Raw genomic sequence first — 26,667 nt, 5'->3', positions numbered from 1 at the left:
AAATTTATTTTGCCTATTAATATCGCATTTTATTTAGACAATTGTAAAATAAAATCCTGTTGACAAATGGATCACATTAGGTAGTAACTAATAATAACAACAGAACCTAATATTGACAGAAATACTAATTAAATGTGGGAATAAATTCGTATTAATGTAGGTAAATTTACTTTTCGAGATCACTCGGCAAAGGAAGTGTATAGGGTATGATCTTTCCAGTCTCCATATCGAAGTCCTTATATTCAAGTAGATTATCTGGTTCAATATGCTCTGTCCAATAATGTTCAAACTTTGGGTTTAATGTACCAATCCAGTGCTAAAACATATTTAATTATTTATTTAGTATATGATATTATATAACATTGGTTTAGTGATTAAAATTAAAACACGTTGCATCTTAATAATATTATAAACGCAAAAGTTTGTGAGTATGGATGGATATTTGTTACTTTTTCACGCAAAAACTCGTGAACGAATTTTGATAAAACTTTACAGTAATATAGCTTATACATCAGAATAACACATACGATATAATTTAAAAAGATGTAAAGTAAATTGTGTAAGTGTAATGCAGACGAAGTTTCGCGGGTATAGCTAGTGATAATATATAATCATGACAGGAGTCCTATCCTCTATAATATAGAGACCCAGACTGTTTAAAACTGACCATTAGGTAGATTTTTTTTTTTATATATAGGAATGGTGCACTTCTGTGCGCCAACGGTTTACGCTGACGAGGCACCAGTGGAGGATGTTAAGACGAACATGACGTCAGTAGTCTGTGGAGAGATCAACCTGACATGGTGCAATGCGATCATTAGTCCAAATTTCTAACAATCCCTTCCCCCTTAAAAGCGAGGGTTGTCACTTGTCCTCAGTTGGGTCGTAAATTTTTACCATTAGGTAATTCAATATTAAATTATGAAAAATCTGCTTTGAAAAAAAATCGTAACATTGCTTTGCCTTCATTATTATCTGTTAAAATTATAAGTATGAATATCCCTCTACTACAAAGTACAAAGTATAGGTAGGCGAAATTTTGTTACCTAAATGTTAGATGCATTGAAGTAATTGTCCATTATTCACTTTACAAAAATTAAATGACATGAGACAAGTCAGTGACCTTCTACATCACCTTTAATAATGAGGTCAATGAACCGTTCCGTTTGACTGAGGTCCTGGCTTATTTTGTCGGGATAGTGACCTTCAGCTTTTAAAAATAATGACCTATTTTTTTTATTGACTGATAAATCAGACTACACTAGAGAACACATTTATACATTAGACATGTACATACTAGACAATGGGTACAGTGGGGGAGATTATTAGTAATAGCTGTGCCCGCGGTTTCACCCACATGAAATTTGTAGCCTGTGTTATTCTATGTATAAGCAATACTATTGTTAAGTGTAAAAAAAAATCCGTTCAGTAGTTTTTGCGTTAAAGATTAACAAACATCCATACATCTTTCTATGCATCCATACTCATAATCTATCGCTTTATAATGTTAGCAATATGTGGCCGAATAAACTCATTGCAAGCAATGTACCAAGTTATTTCGATTGGTGTATTTGAATTTAATTCAGTCAGAAAGAAATATTAACATCGAGTTTTTTAATATCGGCCACATTTGAACTCATGACCGCTTGAGTGTAAGTCGGGGTAGTAAACTATTACGCCACGACGCTCTCATTATTATAAACTAGCTGTACGCGCGACTTAGTCCGCGTGGAATTTTACAACATTACTTTATTTTTCTATAATAAAAGTAGCATAAGTTACTCCTTATTAAATCAGCTACCTGCCAAAAAAAGTCCCGTCAAAATCGGTTCAGCCATTTCAGAGATTAGCCGGAACAAACAGACAGAGACAAAAATTGTAAAAAATGTTATTTTGGTGTATGTACACCGTATTTATATTCATACATGTAGTAAAAACCGATTATTTCAATATTACAAACAGACACTCCAATTTTATTTATATGTATAGATGACTTGTATGACTAAATACTTACATTACGTGTATGTTCTGCCCAATATAGCAGAGTTCCATGTGCGGCCTGCTTGGATAGGTCGATGGCTTTATTCAAATAGCTGTAACCTCGTTGTTTCTTGCCCCGAATGACATGATAGTATGCGAACAAAAGAAAATATCTAGCAACAAAAGAATAAAACTGTACCACAGATAATGCAAATTTCAATCGTACCATCTGTACAACCATCAGAACATCAATTATTTTACAAACAAGTAATTTCCTAATTCCTTTCCCTACTTAAACTTTCTTAAAAGGCCGGCAACACAATTAATTAAAAAAGAAAGGAACGTCCATTGTTAGACTTTCTATTGAGTGTTGTATAGAATTATCATAGAACTAGAAAATTATATCCTTATATGTGTGTACTGATTACAATGGCGTTGCGGCTGCTCAAGCAAAATTTATTAGTTTAAGTGGTTAGTAGTCACCACCAGCTGTGCCTGAAACTAGTTTGACTCTTATGCTTTAAAAAAAACAGTCCTGATAAGCTTATATTTTTCATAATTTCTTTATATGAACAGATTTATTCTAACCTTGGTCGATATATAGGAGCATGATCACATGCTTTGTTCATGTCATGAAACATTGATTTAATAGCCTTCTCCAACAACAATATTTTTTTTATGTTTCTGTTATTCATCTGTGAAATAAATCCAAGACGGTGTATATGATTTTACTTTCTCCTTTTTTGTGATAAAATATTGTTTATATCCTTCAATATTCGATATAATCAATTGTCACGTAAAATTATAATTATGGTATGGAAAATGATGATGTTACTATGGATTTTAGGTAATTAAGATTTATTTTAAGTAGGTAGTCAACACAATATAAGTATAATTAAATATTTAGGTAAGTTTATGTATACCTAAGTACCGAAAAAGAAATATTCGTTAGAATCAGTCATCAGGAATTTTATTCTGCGGCTGATACCAATAATACCGGAGTCCAAATCAGAAACTTAAGCGTTTATTATTGGCGCCATATAGAAGCACACTCTGTAACTATCTATATAAAAACATGTTACATTATTATGGCAAATATATATAATAATATACCAAAAAATTATAAAGTATTTACTATAAAATCTTTAAAGTTACCATATAAAAAATGATTAAAGTGTGCTATGTGTAATGTACAAGAATATTAGAACAACAAAATTTGTAGGTATACCGATTTGATAGAAAATATCATCATATTTTATGTACCTATTATCACAAAATAAGGAAATAAATATGAATATGATTTTCGTTACAAAGCAAAAGTGTATTAATTCAATCTGCATTGCATTCTTGTAATTGATTGATTTTACATATGAAAGCTAATTTTAAAATAAATCCTGTAAGGTTTGTTTTGTATAAAATTCTTACGGTGATAAAAAATCATATATGGTATAAAAACTCCTTTAATAAATTAATTCATGTAGAGCATTTCCTTTTGGCTTACATTCGCTAACAACATATACAATATTGCATGACATTTTTATATTTCAATTGTTACTATTTTATTGTTACCCACCTCGTTCACTAAAGTAATTATTAGACCTTCAACCAATCTGACAAGGATCATAATACTAATATCGTGTTTATCCATATTTGAAGCTCTTATTTTGTCCTCCCACAATATCGATCTTTCCCAAGCTCCGGCACGAATTGTTCTGTAAGAATAACTACAATTTTATCGAATTATTCTAATGCTATTGGCCGCAGTAAGCCGTTACAGCTTGACGGGAGCAGTGTTTGTATAGTTTACCATGGTCATTAATTCGTACCTACGAAATTAATAATGGTATGGTATGGTTAATATGGTTGACCATAATAATTATCAGTAGAAACTGTAAATTGAAAGGATAAGTAAATACGCCTAAGTAAGGAAACAATGTTAGTTGAAAGGATAAGTACTAGCAGATCTACTATTATAACTGGAAGTATGCAATTATCGCAGTCTAGTCATGCCAGGATTGACTTGTCATAAGGAATTATGTGCTTGCAATGGCAAATAGCCAAATAATGCATTTTTAAAATGTAAATTATAAAATTTAAACATAGAACATTGATATTGTATTGTTTTTATTTTTATTCAATTTTCACTTCTTAAACTTTCCGCAGCGTCACTATTAACTTAATTTTTTAATTCACTATTATAATAACATAAACAAAGCAATATTCCTCCAGCAAACAATAGGCATCTATCTGTTAGTAGCTCTTGAATTCGGCATCTCGTATGTATTCTCACAAAAATGTATCTGAATAAGCCAATCAGTTATCTAGTATCAAATATAGAAGCTGAGTTTACTTCGGGTATAGATAGCGCTGCGTTTGATGTGAGAGCTGTTAAGAGTTATAAGGGTTATTATATTTTATCAACTACATTCCTGGTCATACTAACTGGCTACTCTCAATTTTATAAGAATTAATAAATATATTATTAAAGAATTGACTCGTTGACAAAAAACAACCACCGCCCCGTTGAGTCTGGGACTAAACGGCGCTTCGTTAATTGTCCACCGATATTTATAGCTATGTTTATATATTAAATATATATATATATATAATAAACTCACATTAGCCACATGGCAACTAGGAAGTTCCACGCCGCCTCTGGAGTTTTGGATCTTAGTATGGCATCACCCTTCTTGATATAAAATTGTTCACAAGTGCTGTATGACTCCACGCAATAACCAGTGTCTAACAGGATAACGAGCGCGTAGAAATAGTACCAAGTTTCTGCTGCAGTCATAAATGAGAATAGATTACGGCTCTTCTTCTTAAGGGTCGGCAGCGCACAGGCGACATCCTTGGTGTCTTAGACATCCATAGGCTACGGTAACCGTTTACCATCAGATCAGGGCCGTACAATTTGTTTGCCACCATCGTAATACAAATACCTACAATAGCGCTGCAGTGACACACTGCTCTTACAGCTCATAGCGCGATATTAGCTTTTAAATTCTTCAATATTTGCACTCTGTATTATTTGAAAACTATGCTGAATACATTTTTATTAATGTTATTTTTATGTTTCTTTTCTTTTTAAAAGGTTATGTTTAAAAGAAGGTAATACTCACCCACATGGGCCTTATCTACCCAAGTGTGAGGGAGAGGTTGCGCTATAGATATGAAGATGTTATTATTGATTTTCTAGTATTATTATGTATTTTCTAGTAATGCGAAATTATTATTATTAATATATATAAGTGATCAACTATACTCACAGCTTAAATCATAATAGCCAGTCATATAAAAGAAATCCCGCATTATTGAGACCATGTCGTGAATACGGAGCTCTGAGAGTAGAAACTTGAGCATCCACAGTATCAACACTTGACGGGTGTTCAGATCAGTTTCGTTGGTCATAATTTGCATTACTGAAAACCCAAACTGAAGACTTTCTAGCTTCTTTCCATATTCCACGCTAAGTTAGAAAGAAAGTAAGAATTAAAATAACTGATACCCAAATTACAAGTCCCGGGAACTGCTCAGAGTTTCCCTCTCTGCCGTAAGATGAACCCGGAACCCGTACGGTGAATCCATGGAATGTTTAGAAGTTCGTTTCAATCGAGAATCGTAGCTCTATTGTAAGCAACGTACTGTAATCAGTCGACCTCCATACGGTGCTTCTTGGCATACATAATGATAATGGTGCATTATCTAGAAATCCTTCCTATTGACAAATGCCCAAAAATAACTAATCTTAATGTATTTATGTATTAAACAAAATTGTTAATAAAAAAATTATTTAAAAAACTTACTAAAATAAAAATATATTTGTGTACAGGTGGCATACAGCATGAATTTCAATTGCGTCTAATCCACGCTTGCGATAACATAGTTCCATAGCCCTTTTCTTTAGTTTCAAACATATTCTGAACTATAAAATAAATAGATAACATAGACAATGTACTGTCACGACTGCTTACTATTACTTGAATGACTGTTGGACATAGACAGAAGTACACAATCCACATTACTTATAATCACCTTCCCCTCTCTAGCTAGCTAGTTCTAATTCTAGTTGATTTTTTCTCATAGATTTTTTTTATACCACGTAGGTGGCAAACGGTGACCGTAGCCTATGGACGCCTGAAACACGAGGGCTGTCGCGTATGCGTTACCGACCCTTAAGAAATCTTAATATTATACAAAAGGTAGCCGTGAGCATCATGTCAAACATGATTCCATATAGGTATGTTATAGTAGTGAATATATTAATTTTTATTAATTTTTTAGAAATTCTGTAGATAGAGTTACCTTTTGTTTCTGCCGATACGTAGCTATTATATTCCCATAACTAAAACACAATAGGCGAAAGTTGGAATTCGTTCGCAGTGCATAATTCAATGACCATTTGGCTGCCAAATTTGCATTCGCCTTTTCACCACTTTCCTTGAAAATTAATGAATATTAAATAATGTTGTTTCACGTACGTTTAATACATAGATATTTTACATTTGAAATTCTACCAAATAATTTTCATTTTCTCATATAGTGTTAGTGTATATATATATATATTTATAATCATACAATCAAAGTAGTATTATGTTATGGTAACTCTAATTAAATAAATAAACTATTTAATAAAATGTTATATCACACTAAAGTTTGTTGACTGTATCTAAACGGGTCCTTATTTAGATACTACGGGATTTATTGATACCGTATAGTTCTAACAAAGTATAGGTACTATGTCCTAAACGGAAACAGCTGTTTTAAAGGTCAATTACACAAAAGTACATACATATATCTTTAAAGAAGAACAAAAACATAAATGACACAAAATTCAATTATTATCGTGCTCTGTATAATAGAACTCTGATAATTTGGTAGCAATTTATATACATACAAGATTGTACGAATGAAAATCTTACAGTAAATAATCTATAAAGCCTATTAAGCGTTTGGGCTATATTTTCGTAAAAATGTCCCACGAAACCAGAATTCCTTGCAACAAACAAATTCGGAAGAATGTATAGTGCTATGACTTGATTGACTGAAACCCGTAAATCACAAAATCTTACTGCGTGTCTGAAAGATTGCAAATACAATGATATAAGTATTCAAGTAAAAAACATAGCCTATTTATACGGAAAGGTAATTTTGTATGCTCAATAATAATAAGAATTTTTGATATCCGTCCAGTAGGTTTTGATTTTATTCGTTACAAAAATATGAATGGTTTTAGAATTAGTGTAGACTAGCAACCAGAATAACAATGTATAATAATAACCTTGGATAATTCACACAGCGTCATCTAGTCCCAAGATAATCAGAGCCTGTGTTATAGGTACTAGACAACTGATATAAATACCTAGATACTTACACGCAAATACATACATAATGTACAAGGAAAACATGCAGATCGTTATAAACAATCATACTCATAAATACATTTTTACACCGTGCGAAGAGCCGAACCCGCGACCGAAATAAAGCAGTCTAGTAAACCACGAGACAACCGATCAATAAGTAGACCATAACTTTTTGATTGTGAACAATTTGAAATTATAAATTAAGTTTGTTAGAATAAAAAAATAAAAATTACATTTAAATAGTTATTGAGCTGTTACTAACAAAATGGATCATTTTGTCTGAAAGTAAATTATTATTATTATTTATATGATTAAATAATATATGTTTTATATATCTCCCTTTTTACGGGAATAATACGTTCCAGCCTTAGCTTATTATTATTAAATAGCCTATTGTGATTTTACGAAGCACAAACGGACTGAAAGAATACTAAAATTCATATTTCGGCCTTGGTAATAACAGTAATAAATATAGTGTCAATTTGGAAAATTTCTAATACCTTGTTTGTTATTCTATAATATATAAGATTAATTGGTAACAAATCATATTTACTTTGAAGTCGGGAATGGATCACAATAAAGTTGCATTGCATACAATAGCTGTTTCCGTGCTTCGTTCATATCACCCGTTTCAAGTAAACAAACACCTCTCAATGAATATATATTCGCCAGACGATAATCCTTTACCCACTCTAATTTATCGTTCAACTGATTACTCTGCAATTGACATAACATATGTAGGTGTTGTTTAGTGTTTACCATCAGCGGGGCCGTATGCTTGTCCGCCATTCCAATGACAAAAAAAAGTAGTTAAATATTATTATTACTCTTATATAACAGGCTACTAGCATAAAAACTATTATAACAATATCGATTTCTAATGGTATTTGCATAGAACGAAACCTTTTTATGGAATGCGGAGGGAGGAATATTAAATTTGTCACATTTAAATTTATATGAAGTATGAGTACAGACGGATGTTATTTTTTATATTAATAATAATTATTTACAATGTACATATTAAATTAATAATAAGAATAGATTAGACACTACCACATGTTGCGCACGTGCCAACATGTATCGTCCCAACTGAAAATCAGCACTGGAAACTATGTTTCCAGCATTATGCTGAGTTGTAGTCCACACTGACTCTGTTTTTCTAATGTGTAAATAATTCTCGTACTTCTTATGTTATTACTGTATAAAACAAGTTAATAAATTCTATTCTATTCCTTGGTAATATAAGCTTCATAACATTAAGGTAAACATAAAATGCTAATGTATTGCAGCCTCTCTGCATTCACTAGTTTAGTACAAAATAATGTTACCTTAATAAATTCTTCTACTTCAAATAAAAGTCTAATGGCTTGTGGTATGTTTAAGTTAATAACACATAAATCAGCATATTCCATATAAGCCTCGTATAATTTCTCATATTCATCTGAAACATTACATAAGTATTTTACATATCATAAACTAATAATAGTGAAAACATTAAATACAGAATTATAAAGAAAACAATAATATAATATATTAACAAATCAATATAAATATAATAATAATCTAGTTCCAAATTGAGAATAAATTAATATTGTTGGACTATAATATTATAGTCTTACTGAATGTTAAATTATTTATGATCTAATTTCGACCACTGGGCGACCACTATTATTAAAATGTGTGGGTAACGACAATAAAAAATATTATGTATACCAGCACCACGACAATGATCTATCATCTGACAGTAGACCGCCAGCAGGATCGCCATACATTCACAGTTTCCAATTTCCAACGAAGAGAACGAACGAACAAGTTTATTATTGTGCATTAGCAGGTACTGATTTAAATTTCTTCTATCTGCCCATGTAATATATAAAAACTCAAATTAAATAATAGACCTAATAATGTAAAATTTATGTTTACATTTGAACACATTACATAAACAGTATATTTACTATGATATCGTGATGCATAATATTATCACGGTTCCCCCTAGAAACCAACGTTTTAAATTCCTGTTGAATTTACCACGACAGACTAATTGACCTCGCCTCTTCTTATAATACTCCATTGGTGCCCTGTCAACGTAAGCTATTCGTGCAATTGGGTGCATTATCCCATTATGATTAATTAAAAAATAAAATTACAGCAAAATTTTCATTTTTATAACATTCTAAATTGTAAACAACCATAAAAAAGGATAAATAGTTGTAGGTGATAGAATTAGTGGACTGTATATGTGATGTAAATCAAACAATGGATAGAAAATGGTAAATACTTATAATGAAGATATGTGTACAAACGGTTGTAAGACAAAAAGTGTCAATAAAAATATACGACAATTCTAAAAGAAAATACATTTAAAATCAATAGAAAAATAAAAGAGTTTGCAACAATAGTATTTAGGACAACACCAAAAGAGAAATAGATATTCGATGGAAAACCAAGCTCAAAATGGACAATTACGTTTAAAATTAGAATCATCAAAATAAATTCCTAATAACAAAGACGTACTGCAAAATACAGTATAATTCTCCTTTCTCCTCCTATTTAAAATCGATTGAAAATAGGCCGTGCATTTCGAAATGTCAAACATCACTTCCGATTGTGTCCATTCTATTATAGTAAGAAACACAATACCATAGAAATTTGAATGGGATTATATATTTTTTTATTTGGAAAGCAGATTCTTCACAAAAAAACGAGCAAGAAACTTGCATGCTGCTCTTTTAAATATATGTAGATCAGCATTACATGTTTAGGCTTCTGTGTGAATATACATTTAAAATAGTAAGAATATCCTTGTACTGTAGATAAATAAAATCTAACCCACCAGCAGGTTCTAGAAGATCATAACTGGATATCTGTTTCTGTTCGTTTGATATTTGTATCTGAAACGGAAATATGTACTTACAGTCTTTAGAGTTTCTAAAGTTCAGTAAGAATCTTGCTATCTCTGTGTATAATAATAGTATACATTATCACGTACTAGGTACCTCATGTAAAGAAGTAGGATCAGTCATAAACAAAGGTAGAGTCGACTGTTCCACTGATAGCTTCGCCTCTGCACTGAGAGCGCAAATTTGTGCACGAGTGCGTTTCAATTCCTCACTTTCAACCACTAAACCCTGTAATAAGAATAAATATCTTCAATTTTATATGCAATTATTTACATTGTTTTAAATCGAGTTCAGATTGAATTTGAGTCAACCCCTGACCAGGACATTGACATTGTAATAACGTCAAAATATTGCGCTCTTAAATAATATTATCCTGGTAGTTAAAACGCTTATAATGTATTGTGTACGATGCGGAATTATTGTTAGATATTGTGACTCGAGATGTTCATATTTCAAAAGCGTTAGCAATTTGAAAACATGTGATGCATCTGATGTTGCAAGAACCTACGAGTATATATAAATTGCAAACTCTATTTACCATTGCTTCTTGTAAAAAAAATAAAGATATCCAATTACCATTATTCATTTTGCATGTAAACACAAATGCAAAATAATGATATAAAGCAAAATAATAATAAATATAATTAGCTTACTTACTCACTTGGTAATTGAAAATACCTAATACCTTGCAATTTCGCAATTCTAGGAGAAATATTATATTAATATTAATATATTAAACAAGCTGTTTCCTCGACTTCATCTCCTTTATTTATACAAAATGTACGTTTTAATTGCCTCTTTATACAATTTATAATTATGTCATAATTTATTAAGAATCCCAATAAAATATGCCTTTTAATCTTCAAAATACAAACAAACAAACATAGTTTCACACTTGCAATATTATATGCATAGTAAATCATGGTGAATTCATACATCATCGGATCGTAGACCAAGTAGCTTGATGAAGCATCCAGCGCCGCATCCCTTGCACCTTCTTGTGTATCGCTCAAGGTACAAGAGTGCGCGCGCATGCATTTCATGCTAGACAAAACAGAAACAACAACATTTAACTAAGGGGAGGGGATTGTTATTAATAGGGATTTGTAACTATTGCTAGCAATGTGTCATATCAGGTCGATCTACATGCAGTCCCTCCTGGAAACCATCACGGTTAAATACTGTTTAATTTCTCACCATAGGCAGAATATCTGACTTCATACTCATCCTACCAACCTTCGCTAGTGCGACGCCAGCGTAAACAGTTAAATCAAGTAGGTGCACTTCCATTTTCACCAAAATAGTAAATTTATATAACTAAGTAATAATACATACATTCACATCAATACTGACGGATAAAACAAGTTATTTGGATATGACCTAGATTCGAGTTTTCGTTTTAATATTATAATATAATTTATCAACAATTCAACGCTATTTAGTCCCTAGTTAAGCAAAGTTTGTGGTATGGGTAGGTACTGGACAACTGATACAAATACATAGATTCATTTTATGCTCATGAATACAAATGTTGGAATCCTGTGAGCAATCGAACCCGCGATCATCGGAAGCAAGGTGATGTGCTAAACCGCTAGACCACCGAGGCCGGCGAGTTTATGTAATTCCTGTCACATTCTATTTTTTTTTAATATTAGCTTACCTTTTGGTTCTCCGTTAGTAACTCGTATGTTGTTGTTCTAAACAAAGTGTGTCTAAACTTCATATAACCGCAGAAAGCGTACATAGGGAGATCTTGACAATCCGCTAAAAGAGGAAAAACCATACTTATATATATTTATTGGCATTTCAAATCAATTTATATATAAGGGATTTGAGGCAAAGCACACAGCGCACTCTAGTCCCAAACTAAGCAATGCTTGAGTTATAGATACATGAATTTTTTTTTGTTATATATACATACAATACATACAAAGTGGCCAGTCTGACCGTGTTCTATAGGATATGTTTTGGCAAGTGTGCACAGGACCTGCATAATTTTAATCTGGCCTTCTCATTTTTACCACCGAACTACACGACGAACACTGGGACTTCATCCGTACGTCGTGGAAATTCCGAACATTCGCACTGAGCAGTTCGCATCGTCCTTCCTAATACGCACTGCCAAAGAGTGGAACACACTTCAGCTTTTGTGTTCCCGGAGAAATAAAACCCCGGATTCTTCAAGTCTATGGTGAATAGATATATTCTGGGTAAGCGCGCTACATCCAGATGATAGTAAACAAAAAAAAAACATATATTAAACACCCAGACCAATACAAACAATCATACTAACTAATACAAATGTTTGTACTGTGCGAGGAATTCAAGCTGCGACCATCGGATGTAAGGCGATGTGCTAAATCACTGGACGACGGAAAATGTTCAAATATGTAATGTAGACTCACGAGGTGATCTTATTCCTAGGCAAGCGCAGTAAGGATGCTTGGCATCCGGCATAGTGGGGGCAGGGTGTACCAGCACGGGAGAGGTGTCCCGGGTGAAATCACCGCCTTCGCACTCCAGAACACGGATCGAAAACAATTTCGATACAGCTTGGAAGAACAAACATATAACCATTAGCCGTTTTTTATGTAATTGAAATGGCAAACAAACTGACGGGCCAGCTGATGATAACTGGTAACCGTCGCCTTTTAATTTTCCATGTATTGTAGTTTTATTTTATTTGTGTAATAGGTAAAAGGAAAGCTACAGAAAAAGCCTTGGTATACAGAGATATATATTATATTATATTCTTTCTTTCTATTAGGATACTATTGACAAGACTTTATTGAAGAATAAAACAATACTATACTATAAAAGAACTATAAATTTAAACACAAATTTAGAATAAAAAATAAATTTCCTACTAGCCAGATACAACACCATGGATGACCAACTTCAGTGTGCGAATGTACATTGACCTATTCAGGTACTTATTGTACAGAAAATGAATATTTACACTTGTTTAAATAAAAACAAATTCGGGCTATTGTATAAGTAATAATAAATGATAGAAAAGAGATATGCTTTTAGGCGTTTAATACAGTAGTGCGCAGTGACGGAAGTGGCTATAAAACAATAGTCAAATTTAACACTTTTATGTTGTTTCAAATGTGGATGAAGTAATGTAGAAAACTACTAGTTAATCACTTAGTACGAATAACAGTAACAGTATAGTAATAATAATAATGACATCGTTAGACAATTCCCACAACGCCATCTATATATGTATAGTCCCAAGGTAAGCAGAACATATTTTATGTATACTCGACTACTAATATAAATACTTAGTAAGTTTTTTTAAAATCCATATATAATATACCTAGAAAACACGCAGACCGGTACAAATAATCATGCTCATGAATATAAATGTTTATTACCGGAATCGAACCTGCGACAATTGGAAGTAAAGTGGTGTGCTAAACCCCTAGACCATCAATATAGTGCCTTGTACTTATACTAATTATTGTGTTTCTATCAAGAAAATGTTATATAGAATGAATAACTATCAGCATCTACAGTGAGATTCATATAAGTCCTGCGACGTCTGTAAAACAAACATACTTATTCTATCGTTCTAATTATCATAAACATATTCAACCAGATCAGTGTATATTTTAAAAATATTAATTTACTTCTATTTTAAGATTTTTACCTTGGGCAACTTTTCTATTAGAATCGCTTTGAAGTAAATGTAAGAGCATACGTCGAGAGAAAACTTCTCCAAGTACCGAACCACATTTAAGTAACATCTTCTCAAAGGGTGTCAATGAATCATAAGTCTTCAGTATAACGGCTATAAAGACAAAAAGTATTCATTTATATATTTGTATAAATAATATAAATATGCGCCGTCGGTGGTCTAGCGATATAGCACACCGCTTTACCTCTGATGATCGCAGGTTCAATTCCTCGCACGGTACAAATATTTGTATTCATAATCATAATCATTGTTTGTATCGTTCTGAGTGTTATCTATGCATACTATGTACGTATTGACAAAAAAATGTAATATGTATTTATATCCGTTGCCTAGTACCCAAATCATAACAGATAATTCATTATTAAAACTAAAAATGTAGTACTTCATAATTTTAATAATTTTTTATCTTAGTAATAGTAATCTAATCTAGTTTAATATTAAATTCACTACTTGGATAAAAAATATAAATACATCTCCAAATACACTATTCAATAGCTGACAAAAAATAAACATGAAAATGCAATACAATTAGCAAAATAATTAATTTATTGTCTGGAAAGAAAGAAACGAATTCGAAACATAGGATTTCAATATTACACATATGTAATATTGAAATCCTGTTTCGAATTCGTGGCACAACCTACAGCTAGTGCCTTTTAGGAAATATCTGAAAGAAAGCGCAACCTAAAGGAGAGATCTCTGTTGAAAATGAAACCTTCTTGTTAATACTCTTTTTGTAACCATGTATTAAACGTTCCTATTACTGCTCTTCTGTTGTTTTGTCATTGTAATTGATCTTTCCACAATATACGGAAGCAAATTATTTTCATTTATCCACTATTACCTAGTTTTATTATAATAACCAACTGAGAAATCCATAATACTCCCCAACAGCTCTCTCTATGAGATATGATAAGATATGTTACCGTCCATAGATATGTCCGTCTTCAAATCATCGAAGCAGTTCGATTCTGCCAAAACTGCTAGTTGTAATGTATCACCATCATGGACCGTGTGCTGGCTGTCATCTAGTCGACTTACCACACTCATGCTAAGGATGCTGTACATACTCTAGAAATTTAAGATATCTACGTGTTCATACACGATACATTTGACGGCATTAAACGTAATATTGACAGCCACGGTGAGCGGTTTAGTACGCCGCTTTACTTCCTATAGTCGTGGGTTCGATTCCTCGTAGGGTATTCATGAATATTTATGATAGTTTATATCGGCCTGGGTATTTTCTATGTATATTCTGTATGTATTCACAAAAAATATATATCTAAGTATTTATATCAGTAGTTTAGTACCAATAACACAAGCTCTGGTTACCTTGGGACTAGATGGTCTTATGTGAATTCTTCAGGGATTATTATTATGCACATACACAGTGGAATAAAAGTCAAAGTTTCGTTTTCTTCACCCTGGAAACTATCTTGATAAGTATGTGAAGTATGTGTATCGGGAATGTGTCACGATAGGCTAATTTATGTCAGCACATGTACATCTTCTCATCCTACACTGGTGGCCCGCATGCGTATACCGTTACCGCAGACGGGTGCTACACTCCATCATCATCATTCATTAAAAATAAAATACGACTATATACAACGCTTCCATGAAGACTACTTACTTGATAACTTGACCGATTTGGAAACAGATCAGGCTGTATATTTATATCAGCTTCGGACCTTTGCAGTAAGGTAGGACTTGGAATTATAGCGCCTGACTCGACGGCTTCGGCTCGGGGTACCGTGACCACTGTCAATACTCCACGTTGAATTAGCGAAATTACGAAGTTCTGTATCCATCCAGGCATACCACCGCTGGCGCTTTCAATTATCCTAATAAAACGATTCTACTATTATATACAATGAGCGAATGAATTTCAATAAAGAAATGACCGATATTTTTCCTTACTTATTCTGAGCGACTTTTATGAAAAGTAAAGAAACTCTCAATTTTATTTTTCAGAAGAAACCTATAATTATTTTAATAAGAATCTTGAAAAACTAGATTGCGGCGATTATAGATTTCATTACCAGAGCTGCAACCGCTTACAAAAATAATAATAATGTACCATCACTACTATTATCTTAGATGGGATAGTCACAAGCATTATCAAATGTAGACGTGTTTAATGCCACACATTTCGCTGGACACTTGAATCTAACGTGCCAGGAACAAACGTACCGCTGTCAGGCAATTCAATTCTGGTTTCTTATTGGTGTTTTAATGTAATCATACTATATATGAGAATTAACCATAAATATAAATTGACAAAGTTTTTCTTGGAGATTAGAACTCATAGCTTTTCAGTGTAAGTAACCGCTGAGCTACAACGCTCTCAAGTATGAAATATTACCGTCTATTAGGAAAACCCAATAGAGAGTAATATCTCTACCTCACTATTGGGAAATTTATAAAATACCATCATTGTAATAACTCCACTTTTTTTTATAAAAGTCAAAGTCATGTATGGGAATGACCATCATAGCATTCAGTATTATGTCAATTATAATTATCATGACAAACTGTATGCATATCTATTAATGCAGTTGAAAAGCACCGAGATTATAAGAAAAGAATCATACGTTCCATTGTCCTGCGTATATTTACATTTCGATACTGTAACTTACTTTACCAAATCAGCAGGTATGGCTTGTACATCTAACAGTTGGCAGGCCAGCGCAGCGTGGTACCACCGATCAATTCCATTAAGTCTCATATTGACTATCATATTACTTTTCAAGCAATTACGTGCAACTTCTAGATAAAAAATTAAAACCAAGTAATATGTAAAATTGGTACGAACTGATGAAAAAAATCAATATAAATGTACCATAACATTTCTCGCCAAATCAATTGCCGTTGATTGAAATTTACTATTTACAGAAACGAAAACTATTTACAATCCAACAAATGCATGTACGTCATACCTACTTAGTCAAACCAAATAGAATTGGTGGTGTTAGACTGCCTATCGAACCGCCAATTCCAATTTGGTAATCCAATAACAATAATACATTACATTAATTTATGACAGATTATAAAATACTTAGACCGTTCTAGACGCATAATATTAGTCCTCTAGAATAGCAACACATGGGTGGTATCATGCATGATTTACAGAGTGCATTTAGGAGACGGTTAGTCAGGTCAGGATAGCGCACAGGGTTAGTTTGTTTCCCATTACAATTACATTACTAGTTATGCCACGCTGGTTTGGGTTGACTGATACAAATAACTCTTAGAGATATGTCCACCTTTGTTAACATTAAATCTAATTAAGATTGTTACTGTATTTCAAAGCTAAATAAAGAATAAATATTAAAAATAACTACTTTTAAAAATATATAATTTATTTTTTACCAGATAATTGTTTTTCATTTGTTATAGACATAAGAATAAATATCATCTTTGATTCCAGAATCAATAATAGCATGCACCATGACTCGTCATCTGTATACTGTGCCTCCAGTATTGCCGCTACCCATAGATTGGTGAAATTCTAAAGTTTTAAAGATAGACTTTGTAGAAAGTAAACTGGCATGGTCACCTCTATCTTGTCTATTTCAGCCAGCCGCAAAGCAATTCCAAAATCTGTATTTCAGTCAGAGTTAGAGTTTCAGTTATCTTCATGGCCAACATGGCCATGAAGTTACAGGACATGAACGAATTATAATGTAATTTATATGTATTTAGTAATACTTATACCATAACCTAGAAAACTTTTATTATTAATCACTAATTATTATTATGCCTCGATCAGACTCACTCCTTTTCATCCTAAGGTTGCCTAGAAGAGGTCGCTATTTAGCAATACGGCCGCCTATTGTTACCTTTGTCTTATAATTCTATATTCTTATATACTTATACATAAAAAAATACATATATGTACCTATATAAAAATACATATATACGTATATATGTTTACTTACCTATACCTACATTCATTCATCCAATAACAGCTTTGGATGGTATCAGACTATCTCCGAAATACTAACGCTTGATGACTATGGGTGTAACATGATTATGACGTGATAACATGATTTTCCATGGCTTTATTCATGTATTACATAAAAAAATATCAATTTATAACATCCTCAAAAACAGAAACTAAATATTGAATTATTAAAACTTAACATATTTGAAGAAATCGATCAACAATTGCCTGACGCTATAGTTCTTGAGAAAATCTCCATCATAAGAAAACTGTTCAGGAAGAGGAAACCGACAGTCGAAAATAACATTGATAGCATGTATTTGCACGGGTTTTAAAGATGCCGTATCCATGCTGGAAATAAAAATAATTTAATGTAAATTTATCGAGAATCTACCTAAATGACTAGTTAGTCTATCGGTTTAGCACATAGCATTAGATCCGATGGCCGCCGATTCTATTCTTCGCACCATGCAAACAATCGTATTTATTAATATAATAATAATAGTTTGTGTTGGTCTGAGCATGTTATCTATGTATATACAAAAAAAAAAATTTATACATTTTTATAAATGTCAATTGTTTAGTTGTACAATGGGATACCTCATTGTACAACCCCTTTGTTTTGAACAAGACGAAGTTGTGAATTATACTGAGTAATAATTATTATTAAATACTAAATAATCAACACTACGATAACCAAATGATAGTCTGAGAAAAAAATACTAACATACCTGTATCTAATCATATTTTCAAAATTTTCACGATCCGATCGTAAATTCCAGTTGTGGAAGCCCTTTGACATAATTTTTCTAAAGATAGCATAAGGTGCCTAAAACAATCATGACATTCTTGCAATTTTATATAACGACTACCATGCATACATAACGTCTATCTGATAGCACCATTTCGCCTAAATTATTAAACATATTTCATATCGCTCGGTAATTTAACTGTTACGGAAGTAGTATTTTATATTGGTACATCTTTTTATGGATCATAATGGAATTATACAATCGCCTGCCCTAATGGTTCATGCTGGTGGGGCACCGGTGGAGAACGATAAGATGAGCATGAAGTCAAGTCAGTTGGCCCATTTAAACGAATGGCTATTTACCACGATGGTGTCAAAGGGGTAACTGCGTGGAGAGCAACCTGACATAGTACACAGCAATAGGCTTATTAGTCTACATTACTAACAATCCCATTCCTCACTTAAGAACTAGTAGTTTAGTAATACTGCTGTCCACCAAAATTTACCTTATTTTCCTCTGTCAAAACTATTTTCTCCTTATGAATATAGTGTGGAGTAATATGAAGACATTCTTCTAATAGACGCGTTTTACCCACCATACTAGGGCCCTGCTCAAAAAGAAATGAATGGAATGTGAACACATAGCGAAAAGGTTATACAAATATTACTTACAGCCAAGACTATAAGAGGCCGTAAAAGGTATACTAATGTACTTCTTATACTGTGAATACACCAAACAAGTATATAGCCCGCCGCGTGATAGTAAGTACTTACCTACTTAGCTACTGCACTAATTAATCATAAAGTTTACAAGAATGAAGAAGAACTATTAGAGTTATTTTAAGAAAATAACACTCTGGCAGTATTAACAATAATAATATATCCCTGGACAATTCACACAAAGCCATCTGGTCTAAGCAGCTAAGCAGAGCTTGTGTTTTGGGTACTAAACAACTGGTATACATAGATATTTTTTTTTGTAAATACATAGAAAATACCCAGACCGATACAATCATAATCATGAAAACTTAATCGTAAAGACGTTTGTACCGTGCGAGGAAACAAACTCGTGACCATCGAAAGCAAATTGGTGTGCTAAACAACTGGACCACCGAGGCCAATATTATAAGTATAGTATAGTACTAAATATAGTCTTCAGGATCATTTATTGCAATATGAATAGTCAACGGCGCAGAATACGCACATCTCCTTTTTAGAAGTCGCTTGAAAGTAAATCTTAACTCACTATGAAAGCAATAGCATATTTATGGTCCCCATAACGTGTGAACTTCTGATTTTGTTGGTTGACCGCGTTCTGTATTGTCATCTTGTACTTGCGCAGTTCCTCATTCCGCCCTAGGAGTGGGTGTCGCCAACCATTAAGGCGCTCCGGCCAACTGAACATAAAATTTGCGTATTCAACTTTTTTTGTTAATTAGTCTGTCTTATTTATTAGTCTTATCTGTGCTTATTCTAACCAATTGCTTTGAGTGCTATGCGGCGCCAAGTCGCCACTGCATATAATAGCATGAAACAAGCAATACAGTATAGCGATGCGTCGCCATAAACAAGTAATAATGCGAGAATGTTTGACGTCTACCAAGTATCCCGCGACGATTCACATTTTTCTGTAATAATTTATTATGGATTTGAGACTATTCATTATACCTAATTAGAATGGATTAAAAAAAAAACACGAACTCATTTTTTTAGAATTTAATCAATATTGCAGAATGTTGTGATATTTTATAATATGAGTAATGGGAGAGAAATCTCACCCAAATTTATTGAATTCATAAATAGGTCCTGGCTTAGGGATCCCTTTCAAATACTTCTGCTCCACCAGCCTGAAGTATTCCTGGGCCAGTTTGCTCCGCAGAAAAGTTTCCTTATCGCAGGTTGTTCTCATAGGATACGCCATCATCAGGCGTGCTGCCTATATATTATTGCTAGTTATATATACGTATATACAGAGTAATTTGTAGATAATTTTAATAGCAAACAAGCTAAGGTAGGTAAAACATCGCCTATATACACGACCCGCTCCACTGGATATCCGGTTTGGTACCCCGTTACCCATTGCCATTGCATACAGGTGTTTTCCTCTCTATTTTTATTATTAGGAAAAAAATTGTAATATTCGAAATACTACTAAATTCTTACAAATTGAAAACAATAATAGGTATTTTCATGTATTTTTTTCCATACAGTTTCATTCTTTATCTAAATATATCACGAGTGAGTGCCGCGCCATTTGCTATAGCCTCTCTACACGATTTACATGTAACAGTCTTTACATCCACCTATAAATAAAATTACATACGTACTTATGTACCTAGTACCTATAAATATAATGTGTATTTAACAATTTGTTAGACCCGTATTAAAATTTACGGTCCACCAATGAGAGTTTTTTTCAACATTCTCGATTTAGACTAAATTTAAAAGACAATGTCGAGTAAAATGTTGTATGTACTCACCTTATTAACTGCTGTACCAATAACAGTATATTCTCTACGTAGAACATGACCAACAACTCCGCAATAAGTCGTACCTTCGAAAGGAAATAGAATATTGTCACGACACCAATCCCAGATAAAGTAAGTAGGCTGGTGCCAAGGTTTTTAATTAATAATAATAATTTTTAATTATAAAATCTGCCGAGGACGAGACTTTATAATTACATATTTTAAATATTAAAAAGAGTACCTCGTCCTATATAATTAATTGTAAAGCCATCTTCGTAGGCTTCGTGTGTCTCATCTTTTTTACCTACAAACAATTTACACTCTAAACGACACCACCAAACTGGGGTCCCATCTACGAAGACTACACATGAAGACGTGATGTCTGTGATGTACATACATACATACACATATGTACATATGCATTCCAGTGACAAAAAATCTATAGCTACGTATTTAGTACCAACCTGATGTAACACCAATAGAAATGTTTATAATATTAGGATCATCCAACTTCTCTCTGAGTTGGTGAGCGAACAAGAGGGCATTTTGGGCCTCGTCCTCATGTTTCAGTCCACGCAAGCCAAATACCACCAAAAACATCATATCTTTGTCAAACATCGACACTTTGTTTACTAGGCCATCTAATTCCGACGTCACGCTAAGAGAATGGGAAAAATATTATCAATTCTGGCAACTTAAGCTGGCTGTTGGTATGGTATGGTAGAAGGGTGCAAATTTAAGGTTATATCTATTTTTTATGCGGATTCATAAAAAAATATATTTAAGAATTTGTCCGTAAATAAAAAAAGTTGGTATGGACTACCGTTATCACTTAGGGGTATGAAATGTGGTATACGTCCAATTGTCATACTTACTGAATAGTGTATGCATTCAGTAGGTCTGAGAATAGGACGTTAACAATTTTATATGAATCGTCAATTTCGGAGGAGCTTTGTTCTGAACGCGATAATTTTATATTATCTATATTTAAGATTTCTTCATTCCTAACTCAGTGCTCCTTACACGCTTTTTACTGCAGAGAGATAAATAAGAGAAGGGCTGGTAGCTAGTATACTAAATATATGCACAAAACCCGCCGAAATTGCAGAATATCCTGACCTGCAGACACACTTGTACGCGGTGTCGACAATACTAATAAGCACATCTTCGGTGACGGTTTTTGTGACGATGTTGAGGAACACGACCACCACACGACGGACCTCCGTGAGGAAGTCCATCGGCTCATCGTTATCTACCGCCCGTAGTACTGGCGTCACCATGAATGGCCGTAGCGAAGGCCACCATGAGCTGTCCATGGCCGACAATACTGCTGGTCGTACTATAATTCATTATTTTTTATTTATAAATTATTTCAATAAATAGAATATAAAATTCACTGAACATTATTTAAAATTCTCTAGCAGTATTCAGCCAAATCTATGAATATTTATTATAGTCTATTTTAAATTTAATTTGTAGGTACATGAGCTTATATATTTTGATTATTTATATAATTAGGTATATATTGCATGTATATTAGTATGTTTATATATTATACTTGCATATATTTCTATAAATATTATTTTTCTTTATTTAACTGGTAGAGTATGCATTAAGTCTGCCATGTATACAATTTTTGTATGCAAAAGAATAAATAAATATATTGAGATTAATTTTCATTATTCATAAAAAATATTTCTGTACGACTGTTACCGCACATAGGTAATCAAAGATAAATTGTTGTCGTGGGGATACGCAACATGTGACGCAATACAGTTATCGTATACAAATATACGAACTAGTCATAATAACTATAAAAGAAAAAATTACATGAATATTCTCTATAATTTATTTCGGTGAAACCTTTATTGCCGAAACTCGGTAAATTTGCATATATTGGTGATTCTGGAGCTGCGGAATAAATAAAATTATTCAATTCAAAGTCTAAAATTAGGTAGAATGGTCACGAAAATGTTTTAATTAGTTATTTATTAATTTTTCATACTATCCAATCCATAATAATCCAATTGATTATGTGACCGCGCAGTTTGCTTTTTTAGGAAAGATTTTTTGTTCACTATAAAAAATGCTTTTGCTAGCGTTTTCTTTACGACTAATCCTGTATAATAAAATCAATATATCTATAACTATAAATAGAATTAATAGGCATGTAGATACCTATAGTAGATAGTTACGTTTTAGTTATAAGACTAATTTATACTAAAAATTGCCTCTAGGTGTTAAATACACCATGTGCACCTCTATTTGTATCTATATTGCAGTTAAATATAAATATCTAAAAAAATTTTGTTGCTACCATCACATTTAGAACTTGTATGTAAGTACACAGGAATTAGACAATTATATTTACCCCTTTGCGAAGCTAGCGATCCGTGAAATTTTTCAACTCTTTTCCAATTGACGCCCACACCCAAAACCTAAAATACGACAATGACAACTTCATTATTCTATATCTTGCCAACTTATGAACCTATGTAGTTATGTTCAGATAACATCCTATAACCAGTACCGGTTATGGGCCCAGCGCACTCACGCCTGTTTGAATATAAAACAACAAAAAAAAGAGATTTTTAATTTATTTTTTAGTTTGTACAAAGTCTGAAGTGAATAAAAGATTTGTCATTTGTGTTGGTTTTTTAAAACCTAAAACTAAGCACGAAAGTAATGTATGGGATCCTTGAAAGGATTTCCTGCAGGACTCGCCTTAATCTATTATACTACTATATATATTCTACAATAATCCGCAATTATTCTCTGCACCCCTATAGTTGATTGTTAGAAAATGCCGCATGGTATTAAGTCCGCCAAATGTACTGTACTTTTGTATTGAGTACATTGAAGATAAATAAATAATCCGGGACTACCAATGAGGCATATGTACCTTAGTATGCCTTCCATCGCCACAAGGCTGTGTGCAGTACTCAGCCTCATTCACATAAATCCAAGCGCTGGCTGAGGTCAGCACATCGCCGGCTGTACTCATGTATTCAGCCATTTTGACATCCCACACAGGTTGGCCGACAATAACATAATGCGACGAATCATTACCTCCGCCAATTATTGAGAAGTGAGAGCGACCGGCTGAGATTGCTACTTTTACTGTGAAATGTGGAGGTAAGGGGGTTGTTAGTAAAGAGGACTAGTGACGCATTAGTAATTTTTAAATTTTCGTGTTTAATTTTATATATTATTAATATTTTTAATCGGGTCAAAACACGAGTTTTGACAAATTTGCTATGCCGGCGTCGTGAGTTCTGGAATAACACTATGTCGTGATAATAACATAAAGGATGAGAGAGGTAAATATGTACCTTTATTTATAATAAATAATTCGTGTTAAAACCTGGTTAACAATAAGAATAATGACCGCATTGCTAGCTTGCTGCACCCGGAAACTAACATGATAAATTCCTGGAGAATTTGTCGCGATGGGCTAACTAACCTGAACTAAATTACAGTCATCCTCATAGAACAGTGTACACCATATGCTGTAATGTACATAAGCAGGTGCACCATTTCATTAAAAAGAACAGTGAGATATTAGGTTGATTATACGCTGAATTAGACCATAATGGCGAATGTACTGTAAATATTTTTTATTAATAGGTAGGTATATTACCTACCTATTAATAAAAAATATTTACGAATTCATAAAAAAATGTAGATCCGGGGCTGACCCCACAAGCTCTGTTTAGCTTGGGTCCAGATGGCGTCGTGTGAATTGTTCATACTTATTATTACAATTTTAGTGTCGTGTATACGCAAACTAACCCTTTAACACTACGCCCACATCAGTCATATACGTGCCGTAATTTTTCTGAATAATAAGAGCACAATCGATCGCAGTGTGCACTACGTCTTGCATACTTAGTCTAGGGGTTTTCTTCCACATAGACAAGAAGGCATCGCCCGAAAATTTCAAAACATCGCCATTGTGCATCAATATTTCTTGGACCATAGCACCGATGTACGAGTTGAGGACTTGTGTAAGCCGAGATGGACCACCGCGGCCAGGTTTTGTATAATTCTCGCATAGGTCCGTAAAACCTATAATTTTTAAAAATGTGGCTTCATTTATTTGTCCAAATCAAATAAAATCTGGCTTAAAGAAAAGAAATTCAAAAGTCCTCTTCTATTAAATCTACGTACTGAACTGGACGATGGGGAAAAAATATTTATACAAATAATTTGACATTCATAAGCGGCCCAAATATTCTACATAAATAAATGATTTTAGATTTGATTTACCTATATTTTATTTTTTATGATTTACAAAACATTTATCTGATATATAGCTGATGTACCTATCTACTAACATTCCCAGAATACGGTATGTATCAGTCGAGACTTATACTGATTTATATATGTATACTCACCAGAAATGTCAATAAACATAAGTGCTGTGTCGTAACTCCTCACGGTGTAATCCGAATGTTTATATATAATTTCGTCAGGCACCATTGAAACTATAGTGCTCACTCTAGTTGCCTGTTGGATTGTCATCCAATTGCCTGTCGCACTCTTCATTCTGAATAATTTGCAGAAAGGTACTAAATGATTATACGCATGAACTTACAGTAGGTATTGTATACGGACTAACAGGTAAGATAATATTGTTACTGATGAGAACTAGTGGCTACGTTGCTGGTAATATATTATATCTTATCAACTTCCACGGTCCCCCTTGGAAACAGTCTTACTTAATTCCTCAAAAATTACCCACGTTGTAAATGACCCGACTTCATGCTTATATCATTCCCACTAGTAGGTATGCTAGCAAATACTATTAACGCTGATGTACATCTCCATATTCATACATAACAATAAATACATACCTACTATAAATATGATAAGGTACTAAAGGTACCAAAGTATTTATAGTTTTTGACTTGATTTGTAATTTAACTTTGTAACTGTAAATCTACCGAGTAGCAGCTTGTTGTGGAAGTTGTTTTGTTTGGTTGGTTGTGGGATGAGGCACTGAAATTACAATATAAGAGAGATAACATTGTAGTCCTCCGGAATGGCAACTAATGAGTGGTAACACGGGTACTAATATAACGTCGCCTGTAGTTTTGTTTATGTACATATATAGGCGCCGGTTATCACTTAACATCAGGTCAGCCATCAGCTTGTTTGCAATTTCAATCGCATAAAAAATATAGCATCGCATTATTTGTACATTATGTGCCATTATCTATTTGCTTATTAATAACTGGTATTATTGTATAATTACGGAATAATACCGTACATTGCTTGGTTAATACTCTCTCTGTTCCGATGGCGTTCTCTGGGCGTCATCATTTCTATAGACGTTACATTACGACTGCTTTGCTGGTGAACCCTCTTCATAGCAATTAAGTATTCATCGCAGCACTCCTCGCTTCTTGCTGAATGATCTGATTATTACAGGTGTACATAATTTTTATATTGTATGAAGCACAGTGACAGTACTTTAACTATTTAACCGACTTTGAACGAAAAGTTCGTGAGCTCAAATTTGCGCAACACAAAATAACAGCGAAGTGTCTC

The 26,667-nt window shown here is 33.1% G+C and overlaps 2 protein-coding genes across 2 annotated transcripts; both read right to left on the bottom strand.

Moving 5' to 3' along the window:
• Positions 1–166: 166 nt before the first annotated feature.
• LOC131852936 (adenylate cyclase type 10-like) lies at positions 167–20,570 on the bottom strand. Its single transcript, XM_059203689.1, has 28 exons — positions 20,425–20,570; positions 19,893–20,043; positions 19,133–19,254; positions 18,627–18,704; positions 18,096–18,246; positions 17,322–17,460; positions 16,589–16,718; positions 15,583–15,793; positions 14,873–15,017; positions 13,899–14,039; positions 12,649–12,795; positions 11,904–12,007; positions 11,180–11,287; positions 10,340–10,471; positions 10,177–10,234; positions 9,057–9,200; positions 8,672–8,784; positions 7,897–8,060; positions 6,903–7,059; positions 6,286–6,420; positions 5,787–5,905; positions 5,250–5,449; positions 4,599–4,764; positions 3,554–3,692; positions 2,569–2,675; positions 2,483–2,492; positions 2,015–2,173; positions 167–316 (listed from the first exon to the last, which is right to left on the bottom strand). Exons 1-28 carry the CDS (start codon positions 20,568–20,570, stop codon positions 167–169), a joined length of 3,726 nt encoding a protein of 1,241 aa, XP_059059672.1.
• A 295-nt stretch (positions 20,571–20,865) lies between these two features.
• Positions 20,866–26,420, bottom strand: LOC131852853 (adenylate cyclase type 10-like). The gene is made up of 10 exons (XM_059203591.1): positions 26,387–26,420; positions 25,512–25,663; positions 24,907–25,182; positions 24,017–24,234; positions 23,486–23,552; positions 22,945–23,025; positions 22,234–22,453; positions 21,579–21,772; positions 21,127–21,200; positions 20,866–20,949 (listed from the first exon to the last, which is right to left on the bottom strand). The coding sequence occupies exons 2-10, from the start codon at positions 25,660–25,662 to the stop codon at positions 20,866–20,868; spliced, it is 1,365 nt and encodes a 454-aa protein (XP_059059574.1). The 5' UTR covers position 25,663; positions 26,387–26,420.
• Positions 26,421–26,667: the final 247 nt, after the last annotated feature.

Source organism: Achroia grisella, unplaced genomic scaffold, assembly GCF_030625045.1.
Source record: "Achroia grisella isolate CSIRO2021 unplaced genomic scaffold, CSIRO_AGI_Agris_v1 utg869, whole genome shotgun sequence".
In the NCBI taxonomy this organism is placed as follows: Eukaryota; Metazoa; Arthropoda; class Insecta; order Lepidoptera; family Pyralidae; genus Achroia; species Achroia grisella.
The sequence above is the reverse complement of the archived record's forward strand: the minus strand, read 5'-3'. Positions and strand labels throughout refer to the sequence as shown.

What these genes read in the sequence shown, in the direction of transcription:
- LOC131852936 (XM_059203689.1), bottom strand. Translation starts at nt 20,570, where the DNA reads ATGATGGCGTATCCTATGAGAACAACCTGCGATAAGGAAACTTTTCTG. An exon ending in GAAAATATGATTAGATACAG is followed by an intron (nt 18,247 to 18,626) that starts GTATGTTAGTAT and finishes TTTTATTTCCAG; the next exon opens with CATGGATACGGCATCTTTAA. An exon ending in AGATCATTGTCGTGGTGCTG is followed by an intron (nt 8,785 to 9,056) that starts GTATACATAATA and finishes GTAATGTTTCAG; the next exon opens with ATGAATATGAGAAATTATAC.
- LOC131852853 (XM_059203591.1), bottom strand. Translation starts at nt 25,662, where the DNA reads ATGAAGAGTGCGACAGGCAATTGGATGACAATCCAACAGGCAACTAGA. An exon ending in TGTGGGCGTAGTGTTAAAGG is followed by an intron (nt 24,235 to 24,906) that starts GTTAGTTTGCGT and finishes CACATTTCACAG; the next exon opens with TAAAAGTAGCAATCTCAGCC. An exon ending in ATCGCTAGCTTCGCAAAGGG is followed by an intron (nt 23,026 to 23,485) that starts GTAAATATAATT and finishes TTTATTCCGCAG; the next exon opens with CTCCAGAATCACCAATATAT.